Raw genomic sequence first — 25834 nt, forward strand, 5'->3', positions numbered from 1 at the left:
ATTGGGAGAGAAAATTAACAATTTGCAACAAGAAAACAAATGCTTAGAAAATAAAATTGTTCAAGTGCAAAAAGAAAATAATTCTCTCAAAACATCAGTTGGTCAAATGGAAAACTCCTTCAAAAGTAGAATCAAGTAGGAGTTTCAAAAGATAAATGAATAAAACTCTTCCCTAAAGAAAAGAATGGAGTCTATGGAAACTAGTGATTTCATGAGACAAGAAAAATCCGTTAAACAAAATCAAACTATCAAAAAAAAAGAAAAAAATACAAAATACTTCATCGAGAAAAACACCGACCTTGTGAATAATCCTAGAAGAGAAAACTTAAGAATCATTGGGCTCCTGGAAAAAATAGTGAAGAGAAAAAAAAAGCATGGACTTAATATTACAAGATTTAGTGATAGAAAATTGCTCTGACATCATGGAACCAAAGAGCAAAATAGCTATTGAAAGAATGCATCAATCCCCTCTGGAAAGGGATCCCAAAATGAAAACACCAAGGACTATTGTGTACAAATACCAGAACTATCACATAAAAGAGAAAATCCTGCAAGTAGACAGAAACAATTTACATACCAAGGAACCACAGTAAATATTATTCAGGACCTGGCTGCATCAACATTAAAGGATCGAAGGGCCTAGAATATAGATATTCCAAAAAGTAATGGAGCTTGGAATGCAGCCTAGAATTCACTATCCAGCAAAACTGAGACTTCTGTTTCAGGGGGAAAGATGGACATTTAATGAGATAGGAGATTTCCAACTTTTCCTGATGAAAATATAAGCGCTTAATAGAAAAATTGGACTTGAAACAGGAGACACAAGAGGCACAGGAAAACATTAAAAAAGGGTAAAGAAAAAAAAAAACTACTATCCAATAAGATGAAACTCACTATATCGCTATCTGGGAGAAAGTCTTTCATAACTTTCTAGAATTGTCACAGGAGAATATACTTAGCCAGAAGTGATAGACACTAATGACTTTTCTATGACTCAGACTGAATGACTTAAAAAAATACCTCCTTAAAAAGGGGGACAGTAAAGAGACGGCAGGATGGAAGACATTAAATGGGGTAAATCTCATTACATTAAGAGGTAGAAAGGATCTATTGAAATAGAAAGGAAGAAGGGAGGATGTGAGAACCACCTGAATTTTACTCTCATATCTTTCAAGTTTTAAAAGGGAATATTGGGAGGGGGGCAGAAACTGGGAACTAATAGAAGGAAGGGAATTAAGTAGTGGAAAAATGAAAGGGGAAAGAAAGCAAGACAGATTGAATATAGAAGCACAAAAATACTGAAAGTGGTAGTATTCAGAAACAAAATACTGGGAAATAAAGATAAAGTGAAACATAGGGAAAAATACAAACACAGGGAAGATAGCATTGAGGGCAATAAAGAGTTAGCAATTATAACTTTGAATGTGAATGGATTGAACTCTCACTTAAAATGTAAGCATATAGGAGAGTGGATTACAAACCAGAATCCTACAATATGCTGGTTACAAGAAACTCATTTGAAGCAGAGACATCAATATAGAGTAAAAGAAAAAAGATTGGAGCAATATATATTTTACTTCAGCTGAAGTGAAAAAATCAGGGGTGGCAATTCTTATCTCAAACAAAGCAAATGCAATAATAGTTCTCATTCAAAGAGATAAGGAAGGGGCTGCTAGTTGGCCCAGTGGATAAAGCACTGGCCCTGGAGTCAGGAGTACCTGAGTTCAAATCTGGCCTCAGACACTTAATAATTACCTAGCTTTGTGGCCTTGGGCAAGCGACTTAACCTCATTGCCTTGCAAAAACTAAAGAGAGAGAGAGAGAAAGAGAGAGAGAGAGAGAAGGAAATTGCATCCTCCTAAAGTTATCATAGATAATAAAGCAATTTCAAACACTAAATATGTGTGCACCAAGTGGCATTACATACAGATTCTTAGAGGAGACATTGAAGGAGTTACAAGAAGACATAGACAACAAAACTCTACTAGTGGGTGACTCAAACTCCTGCTCTCAGATTAGGTAAATCTAAACATAAAATAAACAAGAAGGAATTTAAAGTGGTTAAAAGATTGTGATAAAACTTAGATATAACAGATCATGGAGGAAACTGAATGGGGATATAAGGAATATAATTATTTTTCTGCAGTACATGGCACTTTCATCAAAATTGACCATGTACTGGGGCATAAAAACCTAATAATCAATTGCAGAAAGGCAGAAATAGTGAATATATCTTTCTCAGATGCAATAAAAATCACATGGAATAATGGGCCGGGGAGAAATACACTGCAAATTAATTGTAAACTAAATAACTTCACGTTAAAGAATGAGTGTATCAAACAATGAATTATAGGAAGAATTAATGATTTCATCATGGATAATGATAATAACGAAACAACATGCAAAAATGTATGGGATACAGTCAGGACAATTATCAAGGCATATATTATATCTTTAAATGTTTACATGAATAAATTAGAGAAAGAGGAAATCAATGAAGTAAATATGCAACTAAAAAATTAGAAACTGGAGGGATGGAAATTCAGGTAAGCCTGGAAGGATTTGCATGAACTGATGCTGAGTGAGATGAGCAGGACCAGAAAAACATTTTATGCCGTAACAGTAACATGGGGGTGATGATCAAGCTTTATGAACTTGCTTCAGTGCAACAACCAGGGATAATTTTGGGCTAACTGAAATGGAGAATAACATCTGTATCCAGAGAAAGAATTATGGACTTTGAACAAATACCAAAGACTATAACCTTCAAAAATTAGAAAAATAAAGTTATATTATCATGTATCTGATACTTTATTTTTCTTCCTTAAGGATATGATTTCTCTGTCATCATATTCAACTGAGATCAACGTATAACATGGAACCAATGCCTTCTGTGGAGGGGGAAGCAAGAATGGAGGGAGGAATAGTAAAACTCAAAATAAATAAAATCTTTCTTAAAAAAAGAGAAAAATAGGGATGGCTAGGTGATGTGTTGGATAAAGCACCGGCCGAGTGAGCTCCTCAGTGGGCACTGCTTCAGGCGTCCCTGGTATTTCCCTTCCCCGGGGATCAGCGAGGAGGGACTCAGGCAGACACTTCTTCAGGAGGCATATGTTTTATTAGGTGCAGAGGGATCCCCCGAATAGCTCAGGGCGCTGGATAATATAGGGAGTTATTTCCGGGCTGCCACCCCAATCCGCCCCGAGGGCAGAACCTACCACCCGATTGGAGCAATGGACACAGGCCAACCAGGCGAAGCCACTGCTCCCCTTAAGGAGCCGTGTCTTCTCTGGGTTGGTCTGACCTCACTCCCGGGGAGGTCCTATCCACCCAGGCGGTCAGGGCCGACCCCCGACAACTCCCCCTTTTTGTTTGACATGAGTATGTCTGCCTTGAGTTGCTCAAGGGCCCAACGCCCCATTTTTATAAACAGAGAAAAAAGAAGGGGAAACAGGCAACATAGCAATAAGGCCATTAAACACCATGCACCAAGAATCAACAAATAATGCATCCAATGATTAAGGTCTATCTTATTTATCCAATCAGGGAATAGACCGTGATCATCCTCCATATCTTTCTTATACTGATCTGTGATATTCCTTATGGTATTGATTATTTTGTCTAACTCATCTAGATAGATAGGTAGGACAGTCACTGCTTGTGTGGTAAAGACATTACACCAATAGTCTGTCCTCTGTCCTTCGGGGCACACCCAATATAAGTCATAAAACAGTTCAGCCCAAAGGTTCCAGATGGTGTTGTTCACTTTGGCAGGGGCAGTGTTGTCCGTAGAATGAATGATAACATCGAAGGCTGCTGCGGCTTTCCAAAGGTGCGTCTGTGGTCTGGTACTGTTGTCTTTCATCACATGTGGGACTGGAGCGGCGAAATAGGGGCCTGGGCCGCCATCCAGGAAATACACTTGAGTGCCGTTCACGTTGGGACCGTAGACTGGAACTCCTGTAGAACAAACCTGTACGGCTTCAAACATAGTTGGTGAAGGAGAGCATGGTGGTAGAGGGGAATGGGGTATTTCTTGGTTAGGGGACATTCCTGCAGCCACTCTAATCCTGTCCATAAAATTACAAGGGCCATCAGTTTTATTACTTTCCCAAGAGGCTTTAGTGGTATTGCATCCGCCTCCCAGAATCCAATGCCACGTTTTATTGAACTCGCTCAAAGCCATTCTTCCTATATAACTGTTATTGGGCAGAGGGAGTGACGAGACATAGTGTATATCTCCTTTGGTCTTATCAACTGGCGTCAGATAGGCCACAGGCATAAGATGTTGGATCATAGAAAAATGCAAGAAGTCACCATGCCCAAGATTGCTATCTGGTCCATGAGGGGTTTCTTTAAGTGTTCCATTTACCACCTGAGCACAGAGGGGGTGAGAGCCTGTAGTAAGGCATATCGGAAGATGCAAAGAAGTCAAAGTTACAGGGCTATTCAGATCATGTTTCTTTTCAGGAGGAGCCCCTTTAAGTCCTCCTAGCACTAGGTAGGCAGAGCCTGCTAACTGTAATTCCACTGGATCTCCTATCCATGTGGCTGGAACAACCGTAGGAAACCCTGGTATTACTGTCCAATAAGTAAAATGAGTGGCCTCAGTAAGATTTTTCCAATGAAGGGGAATGGATCGGGAGTCAATGGGTTTTAATCTGCTTAATATTCCTAGTATACTTAGCCATTTATGTGCCATCTTTGCTTTCTGCGTCCTGTTGAGGCGCTTCCGTCTGCTTTTTTTGGTGGTTTCTCTTTATCTTCTGTACAGGTCCTGGTCCACCTGGTGGGCACCCAGCGTGTCCCTTCACCTGTGTGGAGACTCAAGAATCCCTTTCCCCATACCATCACCTGGGCGGGACCATGCCACTGTCCTTCCTCATCTCTCCACCATACTGTTGTGGGTTTATTTTTTGTTAGGTTTTTTGTCTGTGTGTGTGTTTCTTGTGTTAGTGGAGTTTGTGGAGGTAGTATTTGTTTCATAGCAGGGGTAATGCCCTGATCATCACCAATCAAGTAATTCCTGGTGAAGACCGCAGTTGCTACCTGAACTGCAGTGAGTCTAGCACGCACTCCCCCTTTTTGTTTAATGAGAGTGCGCTTCAAGGACTGATTGGCACGCTCCACAATGGCTTGACCGGTGGGGTTGTAAGGGATACTGGTAACATGAGTGACACCGAATTCGTGGCAGAAGCGAGCAAAAGCAGAGGAGGTATAGGCCAGGCTGTTGTCGGTTTTTAACAACCGAGGTATCCCGTGGGTGGCAAAGCAGTGAAGACAATGAGCTATCACATGGCGTACAGCCTCACCAGGCTGCAAAGTGGCCATAATAAAGTTAGAAAAAGTGTCCACAGTGACATGAATCAGGCTGGCCTGAAAGTGGGTGACATCCATCTGCCAAATGTCATTAGGGGCCAGGCCCCGGGGGTTGGTGGCATGTACAAGCGGGGCAGGGCGGAAAGGGACACAATGCCTGCATTGTCGGACAATGCGACGTGCCTCTTCCTTAGGAAGACCATAAAGCCGTGCAGGTGTTTTTGCTGGGAGATGAAATGTGTCATGAACAATAGAAGGATCTGCATACATGACTATCTCACTTTTGATATCAGGGTCAAGGAGAGCCGAGTCAGCTATGGCATTCCCTGAGTATATTGGGCCAGCAGTGGACACATGAGATCTGACATGTAAGACATAGAGGGGGTCAGAGCGGTGTAGGAGAGACCGTTGTGCTTGGTGTAAAAGATCTATGACTGCAGAATTGGACAAAGAAAGATCTGCTAGAGCTAGCTGTTGCAATAAGACAAAGCAGTAATAGCTATCAGTGATTAAGTTAAAAGGCTCATAAGCACACAGTTCTAAGGCTATCACAATGGCCTGCAATTCATTCTTTTGGGCTGAGGCATATGGAGTTTGTAACACCTTCAATATCTTCTTGTCTGGAATATAAATAGATGCTCTATGGTGTTTGGTAGCATCGGTAAAAACATTGACTCCCTGTACTGGTTGAGGAACTACTGGGTTGGAGGGATACTTCAAAGGGAGTTGCAACCATCCTCGTAATGAGGGAGGTGGATGACCCTGAGAAGTGGGATAAGTAGACAATAATATGGCCCACTCCTCTGAGTTCTGTGCTAGATGAGTAAGTATTGCAGGATCTTCCTGGAGCAGTAACATAGGAATGGTGCCAAAAATAGTGATCGCAGCTTCTGCTGCTTTCAAAAGGAGTTGTGCATCCACTTCAAACCTAGAGGGTATAGACTTAATGGGTTTTGATGAATGTACCCATTGTAAAGGACCTGTAACTTGGAACACTACTCCGGCCTTACCCAATGAAGGATGACACACCAAAGTTACATAAACCGGAGCGGTTGGATCTAATCGGGCAACAGTTGATGTGGATGCCAAGTCCTGTATCTGAGTAACAGCTTCCATGGCTGCAGGGGTCCATGTACGGGGCGAGTTCAAATCAGATGAGCCTTTTAAGATATCATACAATGGATACATCATATCATTGGAAATAGGAACTACATTCCTCAGCCATTGGATTGAACCAATTAATTTCTGAAAGTCATTTAATGTAGAAACTTGAGCTGTATCAATCTTAGGAGATTTCTTCACTAAATCCTTGTATACCTGATGTCCTAAATATGTGTAGGGAGGTAGCAGGTTCTTGATAATTTACAGCAGGTACACTAAAGGCGAAGCGCTGTCTATCTACAGGGTTAAGGGGTATACTATAAAAACAATCCTTTATATCTATAACAGTTATGGGCCAAGCCTTTGGAATGGCAACTGGAGAAGGTAACCCAGGCTGGGTGGTACCCATAGGTTGTAAGGTGGCATTAACCTTTCTTAGATCTACTAACATTCTCCATTTCCCACTTTTCTTTTTGATTACAAAAACTGGGGAATTCCATGGGCTGGTGGATGGCTCTACTTGTCCAGCCAATAAAAGTCTTTGTACTATGTTAGCAAGGGCCTGTAATTTCTCTTTGGTGAGGGGCCACTGATCTACCCAAACCGGTTTGTCAGATCGCCACGTCAGCGGTATGGGTTGCGGCCCTCCAGTGACCCCTAGTGGTTTAAAGCTGTGTCTGTAGTTAGGGACAAGCCCAAGGTTTGCAAAACATCCCTCCCCCATAGGGACATAGGAATAGGAAGTACCAAAGGGCGGAAGATCCCTGCCACATCATCACTTTTCCATTTTAGAAATCTTAGGGATTTTTTCGCCAAAGTACCTCCTGAAACTCCCGTGATGTCTTGGGGAGTTTTTGAAAGTTCCCAACAGGGCTGCCAATCTTTTGTGGATATGACCGAGACATCAGCACCTGTATCAATTAAACCTACAATCTCTCTTCCCTCCACTATAAGTGGTAAAGTGGGACGGTGGGCTGATATAGCCTGTGTCCATGCCACAAATGTGTCCTCATGGGTACGCTCTCTCCAATCCTTATCTATCCAGGGGAGGGAAATAGCAAGAGCAACAGGCTCACCGCCTTTTAGCTCTATTGGGTAATGATGGGGATTTGTAACAGTTATAGAAGTCTGGCCTGGGCTTAGGAGCTGTGTGTGGACAATGACCTGGGGAGCGAGAGCAGTTCCAATCACTAAACGGTGGAAGTCCCTAGGGGAGGCTTTAACAGTAGTCGTAGTCCATGGGCTCAATTCTGTGCTCTCTGAGAGGGGAATAGTAACCGAGGGATTTAACAGATCAGCCCTGGGGTCGGGCCCTCGGCTTCTCGACCCCTCTTCCCGTTTCCCTGCGGCCCACCATTGCTATACTTCTGGTTTTTGTTTTTCTGCCTACAATGCTTTGCTATATGACCAGGTTTACCACAGACAAAGCACTTCATTGCACTCTTCTGGGAATTATGGCACTCAGCTTGAAAGTGACCGGTCTTTCCACATCGGAAACAGTTTCCTTTACCCTTTGATCTAGGCACTAAGTTTGTGGTTTGTAAAGCATTAGCGAGGAGATTAATAGAGGTTTGGAGAGGGTCTGGGGGAGGTTCCTCATCTAGGGCCTTATCAATTATCTCCTCTAAGGAGGGGTCAGCAGGCAGAGTAGCTAGCAAGCCTTTTGAATGAGTTAGTCCTCCCTTTATTAACTGAATGATTAATGGTTGTGCTGCATTCCCTGTCCCGAATTTCCCTTTCACGGTGGTCTGCACTCTGCTGATAAAATCTACAGCAGACTCCCTAGTTCTTTAAGGGTATTTGGGGGCTGGTTCCCTCAGGTCGTCAAGCCCCTCATCTGGGGGCGGGGGCCATTCAGGTTCCCCTAGTAACGAGGGCCCTGTTTGTGTTTCTCCGGGCACGGCTCCCAGTGGAGGCTGCGGGTCAAGAGCCGCAGCCACCACGGAGTAAATCACAAAGTCTGTGTCCGATAGAAAGCCAGGTTTTTCTGTGTTATAAGAGGCCATTTGAGTTCCTACCACTCTCCATTTCTGAGGGTCAATGCCGGTGTGGGAGACCCAAGGGGAGACAACCAATATTTTTTCCACCCAATCCTTACAGTCTTTTATACGGACTCTTATGCCATGAGTCTTTACTAGTGCATGTACTTGACATGCTAATACTCCTGAATCCTCTGGCTGTAAATGCTTAGACATTCCTTTGCCCATGTTTACTCCCTCTAGGTGTCCCGTGGACCTAGGGTGTCTGCCTCTTCTGTTTTTACTTAAACAGGCTTACCTCACTCGGCGGGGTCTTCGGGTGTCCCTGTTCGGGGGCCAGTTCTGTCCGGGGTCTTCTTCCCCGGACTCCCGAGTGAGCTCCTCAGTGGGCACTGCTTCAGGCGTCCCTGGTATTTCCCTTCCCCGGGGATCAGCGAGGAGGGACTCAGGCAGACACTTCTTCAGGAGGCATATGTTTTATTAGGTGCAGAGGGATCCCCCGAATAGCTCAGGGCGCTGGATAATATAGGGAGTTATTTCCGGGCTGCCACCCCAATCCGCCCCGAGGGCAGAACCTACCACCCGATTGGAGCAATGGACACAGGCCAACCAGGCGAAGCCACTGCTCCCCTTAAGGAGCCGTGTCTTCTCTGGGTTGGTCTGACCTCACTCCCGGGGAGGTCCTATCCACCCAGGCGGTCAGGGCCGACCCCCGACATCTGGTCTCAGCCATTTAAAAATTACTTAGATGTGTGGCCTTGGGCAAGCCCATTTGCCTTGCAAAACCCTAAAAAATAAATTAAAAAAGAGAAAAATAGAGAAAGAAGAATTGAAAAACCCCAAATTAAATATAAAATTAGAAATTCTTAAAATTAAAGGAAAAATGAATAAATTCAAAATAAAAAACTATTGAATTAATAAATAAAACCAAAAGTTGATAAACCTCTGGTCAATTTGATTAAAAAATAGAAGAAAGAACACCAAATTGCTCATATCCTAAATGAATAATTGAACTCACCACCAATGAGGAGGAAATTAATGCAATAATTCAGAATTATTTTTCCCAACTGTGTGCAAATAATTTTAATAATCTAAATGAAACACATGAATATTTACAAAAATATAAGCTGCCCAGGCTAAATGAAGAGGAAATTAAATACATTAATAACCTGATCTCAGAAAAAAGAAATTCAACAAGCCAGTAGTGAACTGCCTAAGATAAAATCTCCAGGGCCAGATGGATTCACAAGTGAATTCTATCAAACATTTAAGGAACAATTAGTTCCAATTCTATATAAACTCTTTGGAAAATTAGGTGAAGTTGGAACTCTGCCTAACACTTTCTATGACAGCATTATGGTGCTAATGCCTAAACCAAGAAGAATCAAAACAGAGAGAAAATTTGAGACATATCTTGCTAATGAATATATATATATATATATATATATATATATATATATATATATATGTAATAATCTTAAATACAATCTTAGCAAAATAATTACAATAAGTTATCATTCAGATAATATATTATTCCCAAGTAGGATTTATCCCAGAAATTCATGGTTAGTTCAAAATTAGGAAAATTGTTAGTTTACTTAATTATATCAATAACAAACCTATCAGAAATCATATGATTATACTAACACATAATACAGCACCCTTTCTTAATAAATACACTTTTCAGTGTATAAATAAATGGATTTTTCCTTCAAATAATAAGCATTATCTATCTGAAACCATCACCAAGCATTATATGCAATTGGGATAGGCTAGAGACATTCCCAATAAGATCGGGGGTGAAACAAGGATGCACATTTTCATCCTTATTATTCAATATTGTATTAGAAATATTATCTTCAGCAATGAGAAGAAAAAGAAATGGAAGGACTTAGAATAGGAAGGAAGAGACAAAACTCTCTTTGAACCAGTGGTACCACTACTTGGTGTATACCCTCAAGAGTTTATGGAAAAGGATAAAAACATCACTCGTGAAAAAATATTCATGGGGCGGTTAAATCACGCAGTGGATAGGGCACCTGCCCTGGAGTCAGGAGTAACTGAGTTCATAGCTGGGCTCAAACACTTAATAATTACCTAGCTGTGTGACCTTGGGCAAGCCACTTAACCCCACCTGCCTTGCAAAAATCTAAAAACCATATTCATAGCAGCCCTGTTTATGGTGGCAAAGAATTGGAAACTGACTAAATACCCATCACTTGTGGAATGGCTTAATAAACTGTGGTATATGTATGTGATGGAATACTATTATTCTTTTAGAAACTAGGAGGGATGGGAATTCAGGGAAGCCTGATTTGCATGAATGATACTGAGCGAGATGAACAGAACCAGAAGAACATTGCACACAGTAACTGGAACATGGGGGTGATGATCAAACTTGATGGAGTTGCTCATTCCATCAGTGCAACAATCAGGGTCAATTTTAGGCTATCTGCAATGAAGAATACCATCTGTGTCCAGAGAAAGAATTGTGAAATTTAAACAACGACCAAAGACTATTACCTTTAATGTTCTTTTAAATGCTGTCTCATTATTTAATTTTGCTATCTCTTATACTTTATTTTTTCCCTTAAGGATATGATTTTTCTTTCATCACATTCAACTTAGATCAATGTATACCATGGAAAAATTATAAAGACTAACACACTGCCTTATGGGGGGGTGGGGGGAGGGAAATGAGATTAGTGTAAAATTTGTAAAATTCAAAAGAAATAAATAAATTAAATAAAAAACAATTAGAATTGGAAAAAAGAAACCAATAAATCTTTGAGACATCAAGATTCCATTAGAGCAAAAAGGCTGAAAAAAATTGAAGAAAATATAAAGTACATTTTATGAAAAACAAATAACCTGTAAAAGATAATTTTATAATTTAATAACAAATAATTTTTGTTCTCCCAGAAAGTTTAGATTAAAAATAAAAAGTAATTGGAAAATAATTTTCTGGAAATTATCATGGAATACCATCCAAGTCAATTAGATCAAGAAGACAAAGTAGCCATTGAAAGAATACTGAAAACTCCTGCAAAAAAAAAGTTCCCAGAATAAAAAAAAATTCAAAGACTATCACTGGAAAATTCCAGCATTCTCAAATAAAGGAGTAAATACTGCAAGCAACCAAAAAGTAGCAATAAAATACAAAGGAAACACAATCAGACTTACATAGGACTTAGTAGCTTCAATACTGAAGGACTGGATGGCCTGGAATATCATATTTCAGGAGACATAGGACTCTTGATTACAATGAAGTACTTGTTACCCTACCAAATTCAGCAATTCTGCCAGGGGAAAAATGGATGTTCGAAAAATTAGAGGACTACCCAAATTTCCTCTCAGAAGACTATAACTAAAAAGAGAATATAATTCCCAAACACAAGACTCAAGAAATGAATAATAAAGATAAATGGCAAGGGAAAAACAAAATAAATATTAGTCAAGAACTTTAAATTGCATGCAACCCTACAAGGGAACATAACACTTGTAACTCTTGAAAAGTGTATTTCTCTTAGGATAATTAAAGGGTTGAATATAGTTGTAGAGAATGTATTTAAAGTATGGTTAATTCTTGTCTTTCTATTGAAGAAGATAAAATGTCATCACTATGTTTGGATCAAGGTGAAAAACTGGGGTATTTACTTTAAACTTTTATGTCTCATGTTTGCTTTGGCCTACTTTAATTCTGTTCTCATAGAGCTCAGCACTTTCTCTGTTGAGTGCAATTTATGCTGAGCAGTTCTGAGTCATTATCTCCCATATCTTACAATCTACTGGAAAATAAGAGAGGTGTTTCAGCCAAGATGCCAGCAAGACAAGAACCTTTCCTAGGTGCTCTCTCCAAAATATTACAAAAATCTTAAAACTATGACTCTGACTAAATTTCCAAGAGACAGAACCCACAGAAAGATCCAGTGAAGCAATTCTCCAGCCCAAGGTAACCTGGAAAATAGTGGAAAAATACTGTTCCATGGGGTTAGAGGGTCGGCCCCACCAGAGTGAAGAAACCTCAGCCTCCTGGAAATAGCCTCAAGGCACCTCGGAGCCCCGGCTCCTAGAAGCAAAATTAGTTTCCTGACCTGTACACTAGGAAGCCCAATACACAACTTGGAAGATCAGCAGAGAGAACTCTGCCAGAGGATGAAGCCCAGGCCATCAGCATGGTCACTGCAGTCAGCATGCCCAGATCCAGGAAATAAAAGCACTCAAAACCATTAAGCAGGAGTCTCCAAACAGCTGCTCCCTGAGTGCTCAGCCCACTGAAGGCAAGAGAGTAGAAGGAGACTTCTGAGGTCTATCTTCTCTCCATGGAACATGATTCTGGAACTCTGACCACATTCAGATACTAATTGCAGTCTAAGCCCCGCATAGGACAGGGTCCCACCCCAACTTTGTGGCAGATGGGTGAGCTTGTGGCCATTCACAGACCAGGAGAGCACAAATCCTCACACATTGAGGTCCCTGTGGGGCTAGCCCAATAAAACATTGGGGGGAACACCCCAAAACCAGGCACATACTGAGGAAATGAATAAACAGGGGGAAAGAAGAAACTGACCATTGATAAAAGCTTTGTCTATGATCCCAAGGAGGATCAAAATACTCAATCTGAACATGAGGAAGAACAAACTCCTGCATCTAAAGACACCAAGACAAAATGGAAATTGGGCTCAGTCTATGACAGAGCTCAAAAAAGATTTTGAAAATCAAATACTTGAGATAGAAGAAAAATTGTGAAAAGAAATGAGAGAGATGCAGGAAAAAACATGAAAATGAAGTCAGCAACTTAGTCAAGGAGATCCAAAAAAAATGCTGAAGAAAATAACATTAGCTTAGGTCAAATGGATAAAAGAGTTCAAAAAGTTATTGAGGAGAAGAATGCTTTAAAAGGTAGAATTGAGCAGAAGGAAGAGGAGATAAGAAAGCTCTCTGAGGAAAGCAAATCCTTCAGATATAGAATGGAGAAAAAGGAAACTGATGACTTTACAAGAAATGAAATTACAGTGCTTCAATACCAAAAGAATGAAAAATTAGAAGAAAATGTGAAACATCTCATTGACAAAACAATTGATCTGGAAAACATTTTCAGGAAACATAACTTTAAAAATATTGGAATACCTGAAAGTCATGATCAGGAAAAGGGCCTTGACCTCATTTTTATTTTTGTTTTTTGCAAGGCAAATGGGGTTAATTGGCTTGCCCAAGGCCACACTGCTAAGTAATTATTAAGTGTCTGAGACTGGATTTGCACCCAGGTGCAAATTTGACTCCAGGGCCAGTGCTTTATCCACTGTGCCACCTAGCCACCCCTTGACCTCATTTCTAAAGAATTCCTACAGGAAAATTGTCCCAATATCCTAGAAGCAAGGGACAAAATAGAAATTGAGAAAATCCACCAATCTCCCCCAGAAAGAGATCCAAAAATTATCAACTCCCAGAAATATTATAGCCAAGTTTCAGACCACCCAAGTTAAGAAGGAAAATGTCACAAGCAGCCAGCAGGACACAATTCAAATATTGTGAAGTTACGGTCAGGATCACACAGGATTTAGCAGCAACCACATTATGGGCTCATAGGATTTAGAATATAATATTGTGGAAGGCAAAAGAGCTTGGAATGCAACCAAGAATCAACTACCCAGCAAAAATGAACATCCTTTTTGCAGTGGAAAAGATGGACTTTTAATGAAATGGGAATTCCAAATGTTCCTGTTGAAGCAACCAGAACTGAACAGAAAGTTTGAACTTCAAGGACAGGAGTCAGGTGAACATAGAGAGTGGTGGAGAAGGGTAAATTATGAGGGATTTAATGATGATGATGATCTATTCTTGCATAGAAAAATGATACTGATAATGCTCATATGAACCTTCTCATTTAACAGAGGAGGTAGAAGGAGCTTTTATATTAGAATCACAGGAAAGAGCTGAATTTGAAGTTGTAATATATTGTAAAAATGGAGTCAATGGCTAAAAGGGAAATGTACTGGGAATAAGAGGAAAGGAGAGGTGAAATAGGCTAAGATATTTCAGATAAAGGATTTTTTTTTACAAAGATCTTTTGAAATGATATGGAAAGGCAGGAAGGCTAGGAGAAATGAAGGAACCTTCACTCTCATCAGAAATGGCTCAGACAGAAAACAACACACACTCAACAGGGTATAGACATGGAGAGTAAAAGGGAGAGAAGAGGGATGGGGTAAGGGGGGAGATACGGGTGATAGAGGAGAGGGTAGATCATAGGAGAGAATAGTCAGATACAACACGTGTACTTTTTTTACTTTTTGCTAGTTGCTGGGATTGGGTGGCCTGTCTGGGACCACAGGTCTCTGGTTGTGGTATGTGGGTTTGGGGTCTCTTGGCCCAGGGCCAGTACTCTGTCCTCTGTGCCACTCAGCTAGCCTACAACACATTTTAGAAGAAGGACAGATTGAAAACAGAGAGAAAAAATAACATATATTAGTGGGGAGGAATGGTTGGAGGGGATTACAATCAGCAACAGCAACTGTGAAAACATAGGGAGGTAACTTCTGTGATGGATTTATGATAAAGAATATGATCCACCTGAGACAGAGCTGATAGTATCAGAACACAGACTGAAATACATTTTTTTCTCTTTCTTTTGTTTTGTCTCTCATGGAGTTCTGAATTTTTATGGGGGACAGGGTGTTGTGTGTGTTTCCTCTTGAAGAGGACTATTAGCGGGTTCTACCTATCAGTTTTGTAATGTTTTGAATTTTACAATTTTGCTCTCTACCTTCCTTCCCTCCTCCCATACCCCCAGTCTGATAATCTTTAAATTGTTTTCATGCTATATATTGAATAAAATTGAATGTGTTGAGAGGAAAATCATATCCTTCAGGAAAAGCATTAAAAAAATAAGATAGCAAAATTACATAGTACAAAAGACAATTTTTTTTTTAAGTTAAAGGCAGTAGTCTTTGCTTTTTCTTTAAACCCCATAGTTCTTTCTTTGGATACAGATGTTATTCTCCATTGCAGATACCCTAAAAATAGTCCCTGATTATTTTGCTGATGAAATGAGAAAGTCCATTAATTTTGATCATTAACCCCCTGTTTCTATAATGGTGTGCAGTGTTTTTCTGGTTCTGCTCATTGTGTTCAGCATCAATTCACACAATTCTTTTCAGGCTTCTCTGAATTCTAATGCCTCCTTTGTTCTACTAGAACAATAGTTTTCCAAGCATACATATACTACAACTTGTCAACCATTCCCCAATTGATGCACATTTACTCGATTTCCAATTCTTTGCTACCACAAACAGAGTTGTTATGAATATTTTGTACAAGTCGGGGTTTCACCCTTTTTCATGATCTCTTCAGGATATAGACCAAGTAGTGTTAATCCTGGACCAAAGTGTGTGCACATTTTTATTGCACTTTATATGTAATTCCAAATTGCTTTCCAGAACTCTATACTCAATTAATTCATAATTAGCTTAATTTTATTTGATGATTAGAGGTTTGTAGTAGCATAAAAGTAGAATGTGGGACCTATATGCAAGTGGTGAACATAAAGAGATTAGAATGTGAATTTATCTGAAAACATAATTAAGTTAACAAGAATTTAAGTACTATGATTGAAACACTAAATGGATGGAGTGAAGGAGAGAATATGCTTGGGAGTGGGGTACAAATGGTTTTTGAAATGAGTTGGATTTGCATGATTCTTTGACTTATGAAGATTGCGTATCCATGGAGGGCAACTGAAAATGGGCTAAGATATAAGTGATTATAATTTGATGTGACTCATGACTCTTGAGAGGTGTAAGTACTCAGTGACAATGAGACAATGCTACTTATCATCAGTATTTTAGGTCATTTTCATGATGGCATTCATTCCTGGGTTCTGGATAGTGGACGATGCTCTTGAGATTTCTCAGGCATTAATGGAAGAAAACAAGAATGTCTTCTTGTTCCCAGACTTTTTAGCATGATATTTTCAGCCATGTTATCAAATGCCTTCAATGAGAATGAACATGACCTCAAGATCAGGTACTGCACTGATGGTAAATTCTTTAACTTGAAAAGGCTACAAGCAAAGGTCAAAGTGAAAGGAGTATTGTTGCATGAAATTATGAAAGAGAAGAGGTAGTAGCCTAACCACCAAACTGAAGGTGTAGAAAGCTGTTTTGCTGATCTCATTGCTAAATGCCTGTGAAACATGGACAGTTTACCAATACCATGTCAGGAAACTGAATCACTTCCATTTAATTTTCTCAGAAAGATTCTGAACATCAGCTGGCAGGAGAAGTTACCAGACAATGGTTTCTGTTCTCAAGTTAACTGCCTATCATTTCAACATTACTATATAAAGTACAACAACAATGTTCTGGGCATGGTGTTAGAATGACAGAAGTACACTTACCAAATAAAGAAACTTTTTTATGGAGGGATGAGAAGAAGTGATTCTGAGACACCCTGAAGGTCTCCTTGAAGAACTTGAGAAATGTTTGGACAGTATGTAAGACACTGACAGAGGACTGCACAGCATAGAGTACCCTCATCAACATAATATATCTCAAGTATATGGATATCATTTTGGTCTTTTTCAATAATGAAGGATAAGAGCCAGCCAACCAATTTATTAATCAATTAATCAATCAACCTTTGATTGCATATTGATAGCATATTGAGTTTATCAAGCAATCAAACAAACAATCGACATTTGATGGTATTTTGATAGATAATATTTTGATTGATAGTATTTCTATTTGTCAGGTGAAAGGAGTATAATTTGATAAAAGTGATGTAAGTACAAGACAGGATTAAAATAAAAACAAAAAGGATAACAGTTAGGCATTGGTGGATAAATAACTTCAGGTAAATAAGCACAAAGACCTATTATAGTAGAGAGAAAGAAGGGAGTGTATGAACACTGAATAAGGCCTATTCAATAGATTTCATCCAGAGAAGGAATAAGATGTATTTCCAATTGGCTTTAAAAAATCTATCCTACTCTACCAAGAAGTTTTTAGAGGGAAGCAAAAGAAAAGGGAAGAAGGGATTGATAAAAGGGAAAATAAAGGTATATGAGAAAAGAAATTGAAAGTTAAATTTTCAAAGAAAAGTTAAAGGGCAAAGAAAGCAAAACTTTGTGAGGGGCAATAATAGGGATGGAAAGACAAATGTATAAATGGAGAAAGATAGCATGGAGGGAAATACAAAAATAATAATCTTAACTACAAATAGGAATGGGATGAACTATGGCATATAATGGAAGCAGATAGCAAAACAGATTAAAATCAGAATCCTACAATATGATTTTTACAAGAAATACATTGGAAGCAGAGTGATACACACAGTGTAAAAGTGAAAGGTTAATAAAATATATTGTTTCAGCCAAAATCAGCTATTCTGATCTCAGACAAATCAAAAGAAAAAATACATATTAAAAGGGATAAAGAAGAACACTATATCTTCAGAAAAGGTACCATAGGCCATGAAGTTATATCATTATTAAACATATATGCCCCAGTGGTATAGCTTCCAAATTCTTAGAAAAGAGGCTGAATGGATTACAAGGAGATAAGCATAGTAAAACTTTAATAATGGGAGACCTCATCTTCCATCTCTCAAAAATAGATAGGCTTAACTAAAAAATCAGCAAGAAGGACATTAGGAAGATGAATAAAATCTTTGAAAGCTCTGGGGAAAACTTAATGGGAATAAAAAATAATATACCCTTGGACATCTAGGTGGCACAATGGATAAAGCATTGGTCCATGAATTAAGAAGACTTGAGTTCAAATCCAGTCTTAGACACTTAATAATTACATAGCTCTGTGACATTGGGCAAGTCACTTAACTCAATTGCTTACCAAAAAAAAAAACAAAGCTAAAACAAAATGAAAAACAAAAGTAAAGAATATAGTTTTTCTTTACAGTATATGGCATTAATATCAATATTGGCCATGTTCTAGGGGAAAAAATATCTTACATCTAAAAGAAGGAATGCAGAAATAATAAATGAATGATTTTCAGGTCATGATGCAATAAAAATTAAATGCAATAAAGGGCTTTGGAAAGATAACCCCCAAATTAAGTGGAAACTAAATAACAGTTTGAAGAACAAGTTGATCAAACAACAAATAACAGAATAATCAATCATTTAATCAAAGGAAATGATAACAAGGAGACAACATACCAAAATTTATGAGATAGAGCCAAAGTAATTTTATGGGAGAGTTTATATCTCTAAATGCCTATATGAATCTAATTGAGAAAGGGGCAAACAAAGAATTGGGTATGCAAATGGAAAAGCTAGGAAAAAAGAACAAATAACCCCCCCCATTAAGACAAAATTGGAAATTCTAAAAATCAGTGGAAAATTTCATAAAATTGAATGTAAGAAAATCATTGATCTAATAGATAAGGCTAAAAGTTGCTTTAAAAATACTCAAGAAAATAGATTAAACTTTTGATTAATTTTATTTACAAAAGAAAATGACCAAACTACCAGTATCAAAAATGAAAAGTGAAGTCAACCAATGAAGAAGAATAAAAATAGATAATTCAGAAATTTTTTGCTCAACTGTATGACAATAAATTTGATAACCTAAGAGAAATGAATGAATATTTACAAAATTATAATCCAGATTAACAGAAGAGGAAATAAAATTCTTGAAAATTCCATTTTAGATAAAGAAATTGAAGAAACAAACCATCAGTACACTTCTTAAGAAAAAGTCTCTAGAACCAGATGGATTTTGATTTTGTCTTTGTTTTTGCAAAACAATGGGCTTAAGTGACATGTCCATGGCCACACAGCTAGGAAATTATTAAGTGTCTGAGAGTGGATTTGAACTCAGGTCCTCCTGACCAGGGTCAGTGCATTATAATGCACCACCTAGCTACCTCCCAGATGGATTCACAAGTGAATTCTACCAAACCTTTAAGGAACAATTATTTCCAATTCTATGTAAGCTATTTTTAAAAGAAAATAGGGGAAGGATTTCTTTCAAATTCCTTTATGACACAAATATGGTGCTGATACGTGAACTAGGAAGAATGAAAGCAGATAAATAAAATTACAGATGAATCTCCTTCATGAACATTGCTGCAAAAATCTTTTCATTTATTTGCACATTGCTAAAATAGTCTTGTTGCAAAAGGAGACATATCACCCCCCCAAAGACAGAGAAACCCCAAGAAAAGTAAGGTGAGATAAATGAAATATATACATACACACACACACACACACACACACACACACACATATACATACATTTTTCAGTCTGTGTTCAGATAACATTGATTCTCTCTCTGGGTTGTGAATTGTTTATAAGTCCATCAGAGAATTTGCTTCAATATTTTTTCCCACAGTTGCTATTGTTAACTGTATTTCCCTCTGTTTCTCCCCACTTCCATTTATTCTATTCTCCCTGTTCTTTCTTTTTTCTTAGGTTTTTGCAAGGCAAATGGGGTTGAAGGCTTGCCCAAGGCCACACAGCTAGGTAATTATTAAGTGTCTGAGACCAGATTTGAACCCAGGTACTCCTGACTCCAGGGCTGGTGCTTTATCCACTGTGCCACCTAGTCACCCTCTCCCTGTTCTTTCAATTTGTCCTTCCTCAAAGGTATGCTGTGGAGTAGCCCTGTGGTTCAGCAGACAGAGCACCAGTCCTGGAGTCAGGAGGCCCTGAGCCCAAATCTGGTCTTAGTCACCCAACAATCACTCACCCAATCCTATGATCCCTAATAAACATTGATGGAAAAATCTTAAAATAAAATTTTATCAAAGACATTATAGCAAGTTTTTGCAAGGATAATACGCCATGATCAAATAAGATTTATACCATTTAGGCAGGTATGGTTCAATTTAGGAAAATATTCAACAAAATTGAACATATCAATGTCAACACTAACACAAATCATTAATTATCTTAAGTAGATGTGGGGAAACCATTTGAGAAGATACAACAACCATTCCTTTTAAAAACACTAGACAGTATAGGAAAAAATAGTATCTCTCTCTAAAACCATCAACAAATATCATATGTAAAGGGGATAAAATGGCAGCATTTTCAATAAGATCAGGGGTGAAACAAAGATGCCCATTATCACATTACTATTCAATATTGTATTATAAATGATAGTTTTAGCAATGAAAGAAGAAAAATTCATTTAAGGAATCAGAATTGGCAATGAAGAAGCAAAATTTTCACTCTTTGTAGATGATATGATTAAAGGATCCAAGAAAATCATCCAAAAAACTACTTGAAAGAATTAACAAATTCAGCAAAGTAGCAGGATATAAAATGAATCCACGTAACTCTTCAACATTTCTACATATGAACAACTAAGCCCATTATTGAAAATAAGAAAAAGAAATTCCATTTAATGTAATTGCAAACAACATTAAGTACTTGGGAATCCACCTCCCAAGGGGAAAAAAATCTAGAAACTGTACAAACATAATTACAAAGTACTTTTCACACAAATAAAGTTAGATCTAAATAACTAGAAAAATTATAATGGCTCATGTCTAGGTCTATATATATAAAAAATGCCAATTCTGCCCAAATTAAATTAATTATTCAGTGTCATACAAATCAATCAATTATCTATTTTGCAAGCTAGAAAAAAATAGTAACAAAATTCATATGGACCATAAAAGGTGATATGGAGGGCAATAGATCAATGGATGATGAGGAGAGGATCAAAGGAAGCCATTGTTAATGACTACAGTAATATACAGTTTTATAAACACAAAGACATTAGTTTCTGGGCTAAGAATTCATTATTTGACAAAAACTATTGGGAAAACTGGAAACTAGTATGACAAAAATTTATCATAGACCCACATCTCATACCCTAAACCAAAATAAGTTCAAACTGGGTAGGGGATTTAGGCATAAAAGGTAATACCACAGATCAATTAACAGATAAAGAAATGCTCTCTCTGATAGATCTATGGAAAGGTGAGAAATTTTTGATCAAAACAGAAATAGAGAACGTTATAAATTACAAAATGGATGATTTTGACTACATTAAATTAAAAAGGTTTTGCAATAATAAAACCAGGGCTGTTAAGATTAGAAGGAAAACAGAAATATGGGAAGCAATTTTTACAGTTAGAAGTTATGATAAAAGTCTTCTTTCCAAAATATGTAGAGATTTGAATCAAATCCATAAAGTTACATGCCATTCCCTACCTGATAAATGATCAAAGAATATAAACAGGAAGTTTTCAAATGAAGAAATTAAAGTTAAATATAATCATATGAATGAAATACTTCAAACCATTGCTGATTGGAGAAATGCAAAATAAGGTAACTATAAAGTTTCACCTCAAAACTATCAAATTGGTTAAGTTGATAAAAAGGGGGAAGTGATCACTGTTGGAGAGGGTTTTGGTAGGATTGGGTCATTAATGCATTATTGGTGGAGTTGTGAATTTGGCCAACCATTCTGGAGAGCAATATGGAATTATGCTCAAAAAGTTCTAAAACTGATCATACCCTTTGACACAGCAATACCAACATTAGCCCTATAACCAGAGGAAATCATTAAAAACATGAAAAGTTCCACATGATCCAAAATTTTCATAGCAGATCTGTTTGTATTAATAAATAATTGGAAATTGATGGAATGCCCATCAATTGAGGAATTGATAAATAAGTTATAGTCTATGAATGTTATGGAATACTATTGCTCTATAAGAAACCAAAAATAGTCAAACTCTTAAGAGAACCATGGAATGAATTACAAAAACTGACACTGAGTGAAGGTATCAGAACCAAGAAAACAGTGTATACATTCACCACAGCATGGTGATTTGATCAGCCTTAATGGATGATGCTCTTCTCAACAGTTCAGAGACCTAGGAGACCTATTACAGACAATGCTATCTACATTCAGAGGAATTAAAAACAAAACAAAACAAAACAAAGAAAAACCTATAGAATTTGAATGAACAATATATTTGCTTTAAAATTTCTCTTGTGTTTTTCTTTCCTATCTCATGGTTTTCTTTCTTTTTCCTTAGTCCTAATTCCTTATACTGAAAATGACTAATCTGTAATATGTTCAACACAGATGTGTATGTTCAGTATTCACTAGACTGATCACCACTGAGGGGAGAGGGGTGGGAAAGGTGGGGGGGAAGGACATGATGTAACTTAAAAATATGCATATGTATGTGGATGAATGTTGAAAACCTTTCATAAAATGTAATTTGAAAAATAAAATAAAAAATCAATTGGAATAAAAAACAAGAACAGTATGTCTGTCAAGCTTTTGTTAGTCATGCAAAAAAGATAATGTACCAAAGGAGAGGGTGATTTATGTGAAATCTATATCACAATGTATCTTTGTGCTGAGGAAGTGAAATCTGTGCAGGAAAAATTAAGAAAAGAGAGAAAAGCCTAGAGAACTATATTAGTGCTATATGTCTCAGAGAGAGATTACTTTCAAATAGCTTTTCTAAATGATTATGTTTTCAGCATTTTAAACAGCCATTCTAGATGTCGTGAATTAGCTAAATAATTTAAGCAGACAATATAATTCGGGTGATTTTTCTCTTCATTAAGGTAAAGTTTAGCCATATTCTCTGACCAATGCAATAGTTCAGAAAGTAGTTTTTTTTTTTTTAACTGCACATCATTTACAGCAATAATGGAATCTTTTTCAGTTGACTGGTGAGTTTAATTTTCAGCTAACTTGGAGGAAAGCTACTGGTATTTTTTTCCTGAGTTTGCTCACATTTTATCAAATGCTGAAAGACACACTTGATATAAATGGGACTGCCTAAAACCTAAACAAAATAGTTGACTTGAATCCAAATGGACTGAGAAGAGCCATCATATTAGTAGACTTTATTAGGGCTAGTAGTGACAGTAGCCAAGGCATGAATAAATTTCCCAATGAGGTACACAGCTGAAGAATTTTGCATTGTCATTTAATCTGAGAGATGACCTAATGAAAAATGCATTTGAACCTCAAATTCTTACACTCAGTATACATTTACATGTGTGCATTTGTGTATGTGGGTGTGGATGTGAGCGCACAGTTACTAAACATTATGATTCCAGAAATTAGCCTTCTAAACAAATAATAATAATAATAATAATAATAATGGTAACTTTCTGTAGTACATTAACATGGCATTGGAAGGGCATTTGTTTCAGTCATTTTATGACTTTAAAATTTGCAGTTTGGACATAAGAACTTATATAAAAATAAGTTTTCTAAGTAGAATTCTTTATAAAGTATTCTTGTTGGAATATACTTCTTGTGTCTGAAGAGTTAAAACCACATCATGGGGAGAAAACAAAAGAGAAACTGCTAGAAAAATTAGAAGGTAGTTTGACATAAATTATATTTAAGCCAATTAGTTCCACTCATACCACAAGAAGCTCAAGACAGAGAAAAATATTGATGATGGATATCTTTCAAAACTGTATGTGCCAAATTTTAACCAACAAGATTTAAATTTTATACTAAAAAATTATTTACCATAAATTTGGGATGTTCTTTCATTAATAAAATCAGAAGTTTATAATTAAAAAGAAAGGAAAATATTTAATTTAATATTATTGATAAAATTTGTCATGAAAATATACAGATTTGATATAAAAGTACAATCCCCAAAATCAGTCATTAATAGCTAAAAGTTCAAGATCTAATAAGAGTTTTAAAAAGAATTGAAAATTATTAGAGAAACCTTCAATTTGATTAATCACAAAATTCTGAGTTTTTATTAATTTTATACCACTTCATACAAGAAAGATAACAAATAAATGAGAATGAGAAATGATATAAATTGTACTGTTTTGTATACAATGGAGTTTTGATAGAAATATGAGGTGACTCAATTATTTTGAATTTCATTGTAAAATTATACCCCAAAAGTGACTATAGGATATTTGGGGTAGAACAAATATAGTGGTGTGAAGACAGAAAGTTCTTAGACCTTTCCCTAAAACATCTTAAATGAAACCTCTACACATTCCATAAAGCTAGATTAAAAAATAAAATAAAAGAGCAAAGAAAATTCTTAATTTAAGAAACCATGGTAATCTGGAGAGTATAGCCCAGCATAGGAAGGAGAGCTGGAAAGCTAGTGGGAGTCTCTTAGTCATATCCCAGCTCAGTCAAGGCTCAGCAAAAGGATAACAGTGTTATAACAGAACCTCAGTTCTGAAAAAAAAAAAGTTAAAGCTGTGGGAAAACTATTGCAACAGACAGAACTGGGTTGAGTTAACCTAATGCAGGGAATAAACCATTGCATAAGCAATACCATAGACAAATAGAAAACCAGAGCTACCCAAAGGTATACAGTATAGTGACACCCTATCCAAATAGAAAGTTAGCACTAGTCTACGCCATAGTCAATGCCATACCCAAGTGATAAGTCATATACCAGATCCTGGCCCCAGGATAAAAAAGTTTGGGTCTATAATCCCTGTGCCATAGGAGCAGACCTCAACTATCAAAATGAGCAAAAAACAGCTAACTAAACAAATAGTGGGAACCCTAGATAATTACTATTCTGAGAAGAATGAAAAATTCCAGAAGAGGAAGGCAGTGACAAAATGAGTGCAGATAAAGTTTCAATGGAGTTTATGAAATAATTTCAAATCCAAAAAAATTTCTTGAAAGAGTTCAAAATAAACTTTGAAAACCAAAGAGGAGAGGAAGAAGAAATGACAGCATGCAGAACAATTATGATGAATTGATTGAAGAAATTATTTCCTTTAAAAGCAAAATTGACCAAATTAAAAAGAAAATCTACTTATTTAAAAGTTAAAATAAGTAGAGTAGTTAGGTGGCACAGTTGATAGAGCACCAACCCTGGAGTCAAGAGGACCTGAGTTCAAATCCAGTCTCAGACCATTAATAATTACCTGACTGTGTGACTTTGGGCAAGACACTTAACCCCATTGCCTTGCAAAGAAAGTGAAAATGACCAACTGGAAAAGGAATTAATTAATGAAAAATAAAATCAACCAACTGAAAAAAGAACTAACTCATCAAAAATTAAAATTAACATATTGAAAAGGAAAAAAGCTTATTTAAAAGTAAAATTAACAAACTGGAAAAGGAGGCACACATGTTAACTGAAAAAAAAATAAAAGCCTGAAAATTATTATGAGAAAAATGGAAAGTAATGACTCCATTAAACACCAGAATTCTGTCACACAAAATCAAGAGATTGAAAAAAATTGAAGACAATGTAAAATACTCCTTGGGAAAAATGAATAAGCAGGAAAATAGATCCAGGAAATAAAATTTATGAGTGCCTAGTTTGCCATAAGTCCTAAACAGTCCTATTATTCAAGAAAAAGAAGACAAAAGAGTCCTTAAATCACTAATCACCTCCAGAAATAGATCCCAGAATGAAAACTCTAAGAAATATTGTAGTCAAATTTTAGAATTCTCAGTTAAAGAAGAAAATACTA

The 25834-nt window shown here is 37.2% G+C and overlaps 1 protein-coding gene across 1 annotated transcript; it reads right to left on the reverse strand.

Moving 5' to 3' along the window:
- Positions 1 to 3094: 3094 nt before the first annotated feature.
- Positions 3095 to 8835, reverse strand: LOC141504490 (uncharacterized). The gene is made up of 2 exons (XM_074209534.1): positions 8698 to 8835; positions 3095 to 4814 (listed from the first exon to the last, which is right to left on the reverse strand). The coding sequence occupies exon 2, from the start codon at positions 4700 to 4702 to the stop codon at positions 3323 to 3325; it is 1380 nt and encodes a 459-aa protein (XP_074065635.1). The 5' UTR covers positions 4703 to 4814; positions 8698 to 8835; the 3' UTR covers positions 3095 to 3322.
- Between the last annotated feature and the right edge of the window lie 16999 nt (positions 8836 to 25834).

The sequence above is a fragment of the Macrotis lagotis genome, chromosome 1, assembly GCF_037893015.1.
Source record: "Macrotis lagotis isolate mMagLag1 chromosome 1, bilby.v1.9.chrom.fasta, whole genome shotgun sequence".
Lineage (NCBI taxonomy): Eukaryota > Metazoa > Chordata > Mammalia > Peramelemorphia > Peramelidae > Macrotis > Macrotis lagotis.

Bases quoted from the DNA above. Each gene is read 5' to 3' on its own strand.
- LOC141504490 (XM_074209534.1), bottom strand. From the start codon at position 4,702: ATGGCACATAAATGGCTAAGTATACTAGGAATATTAAGCAGATTAAAA.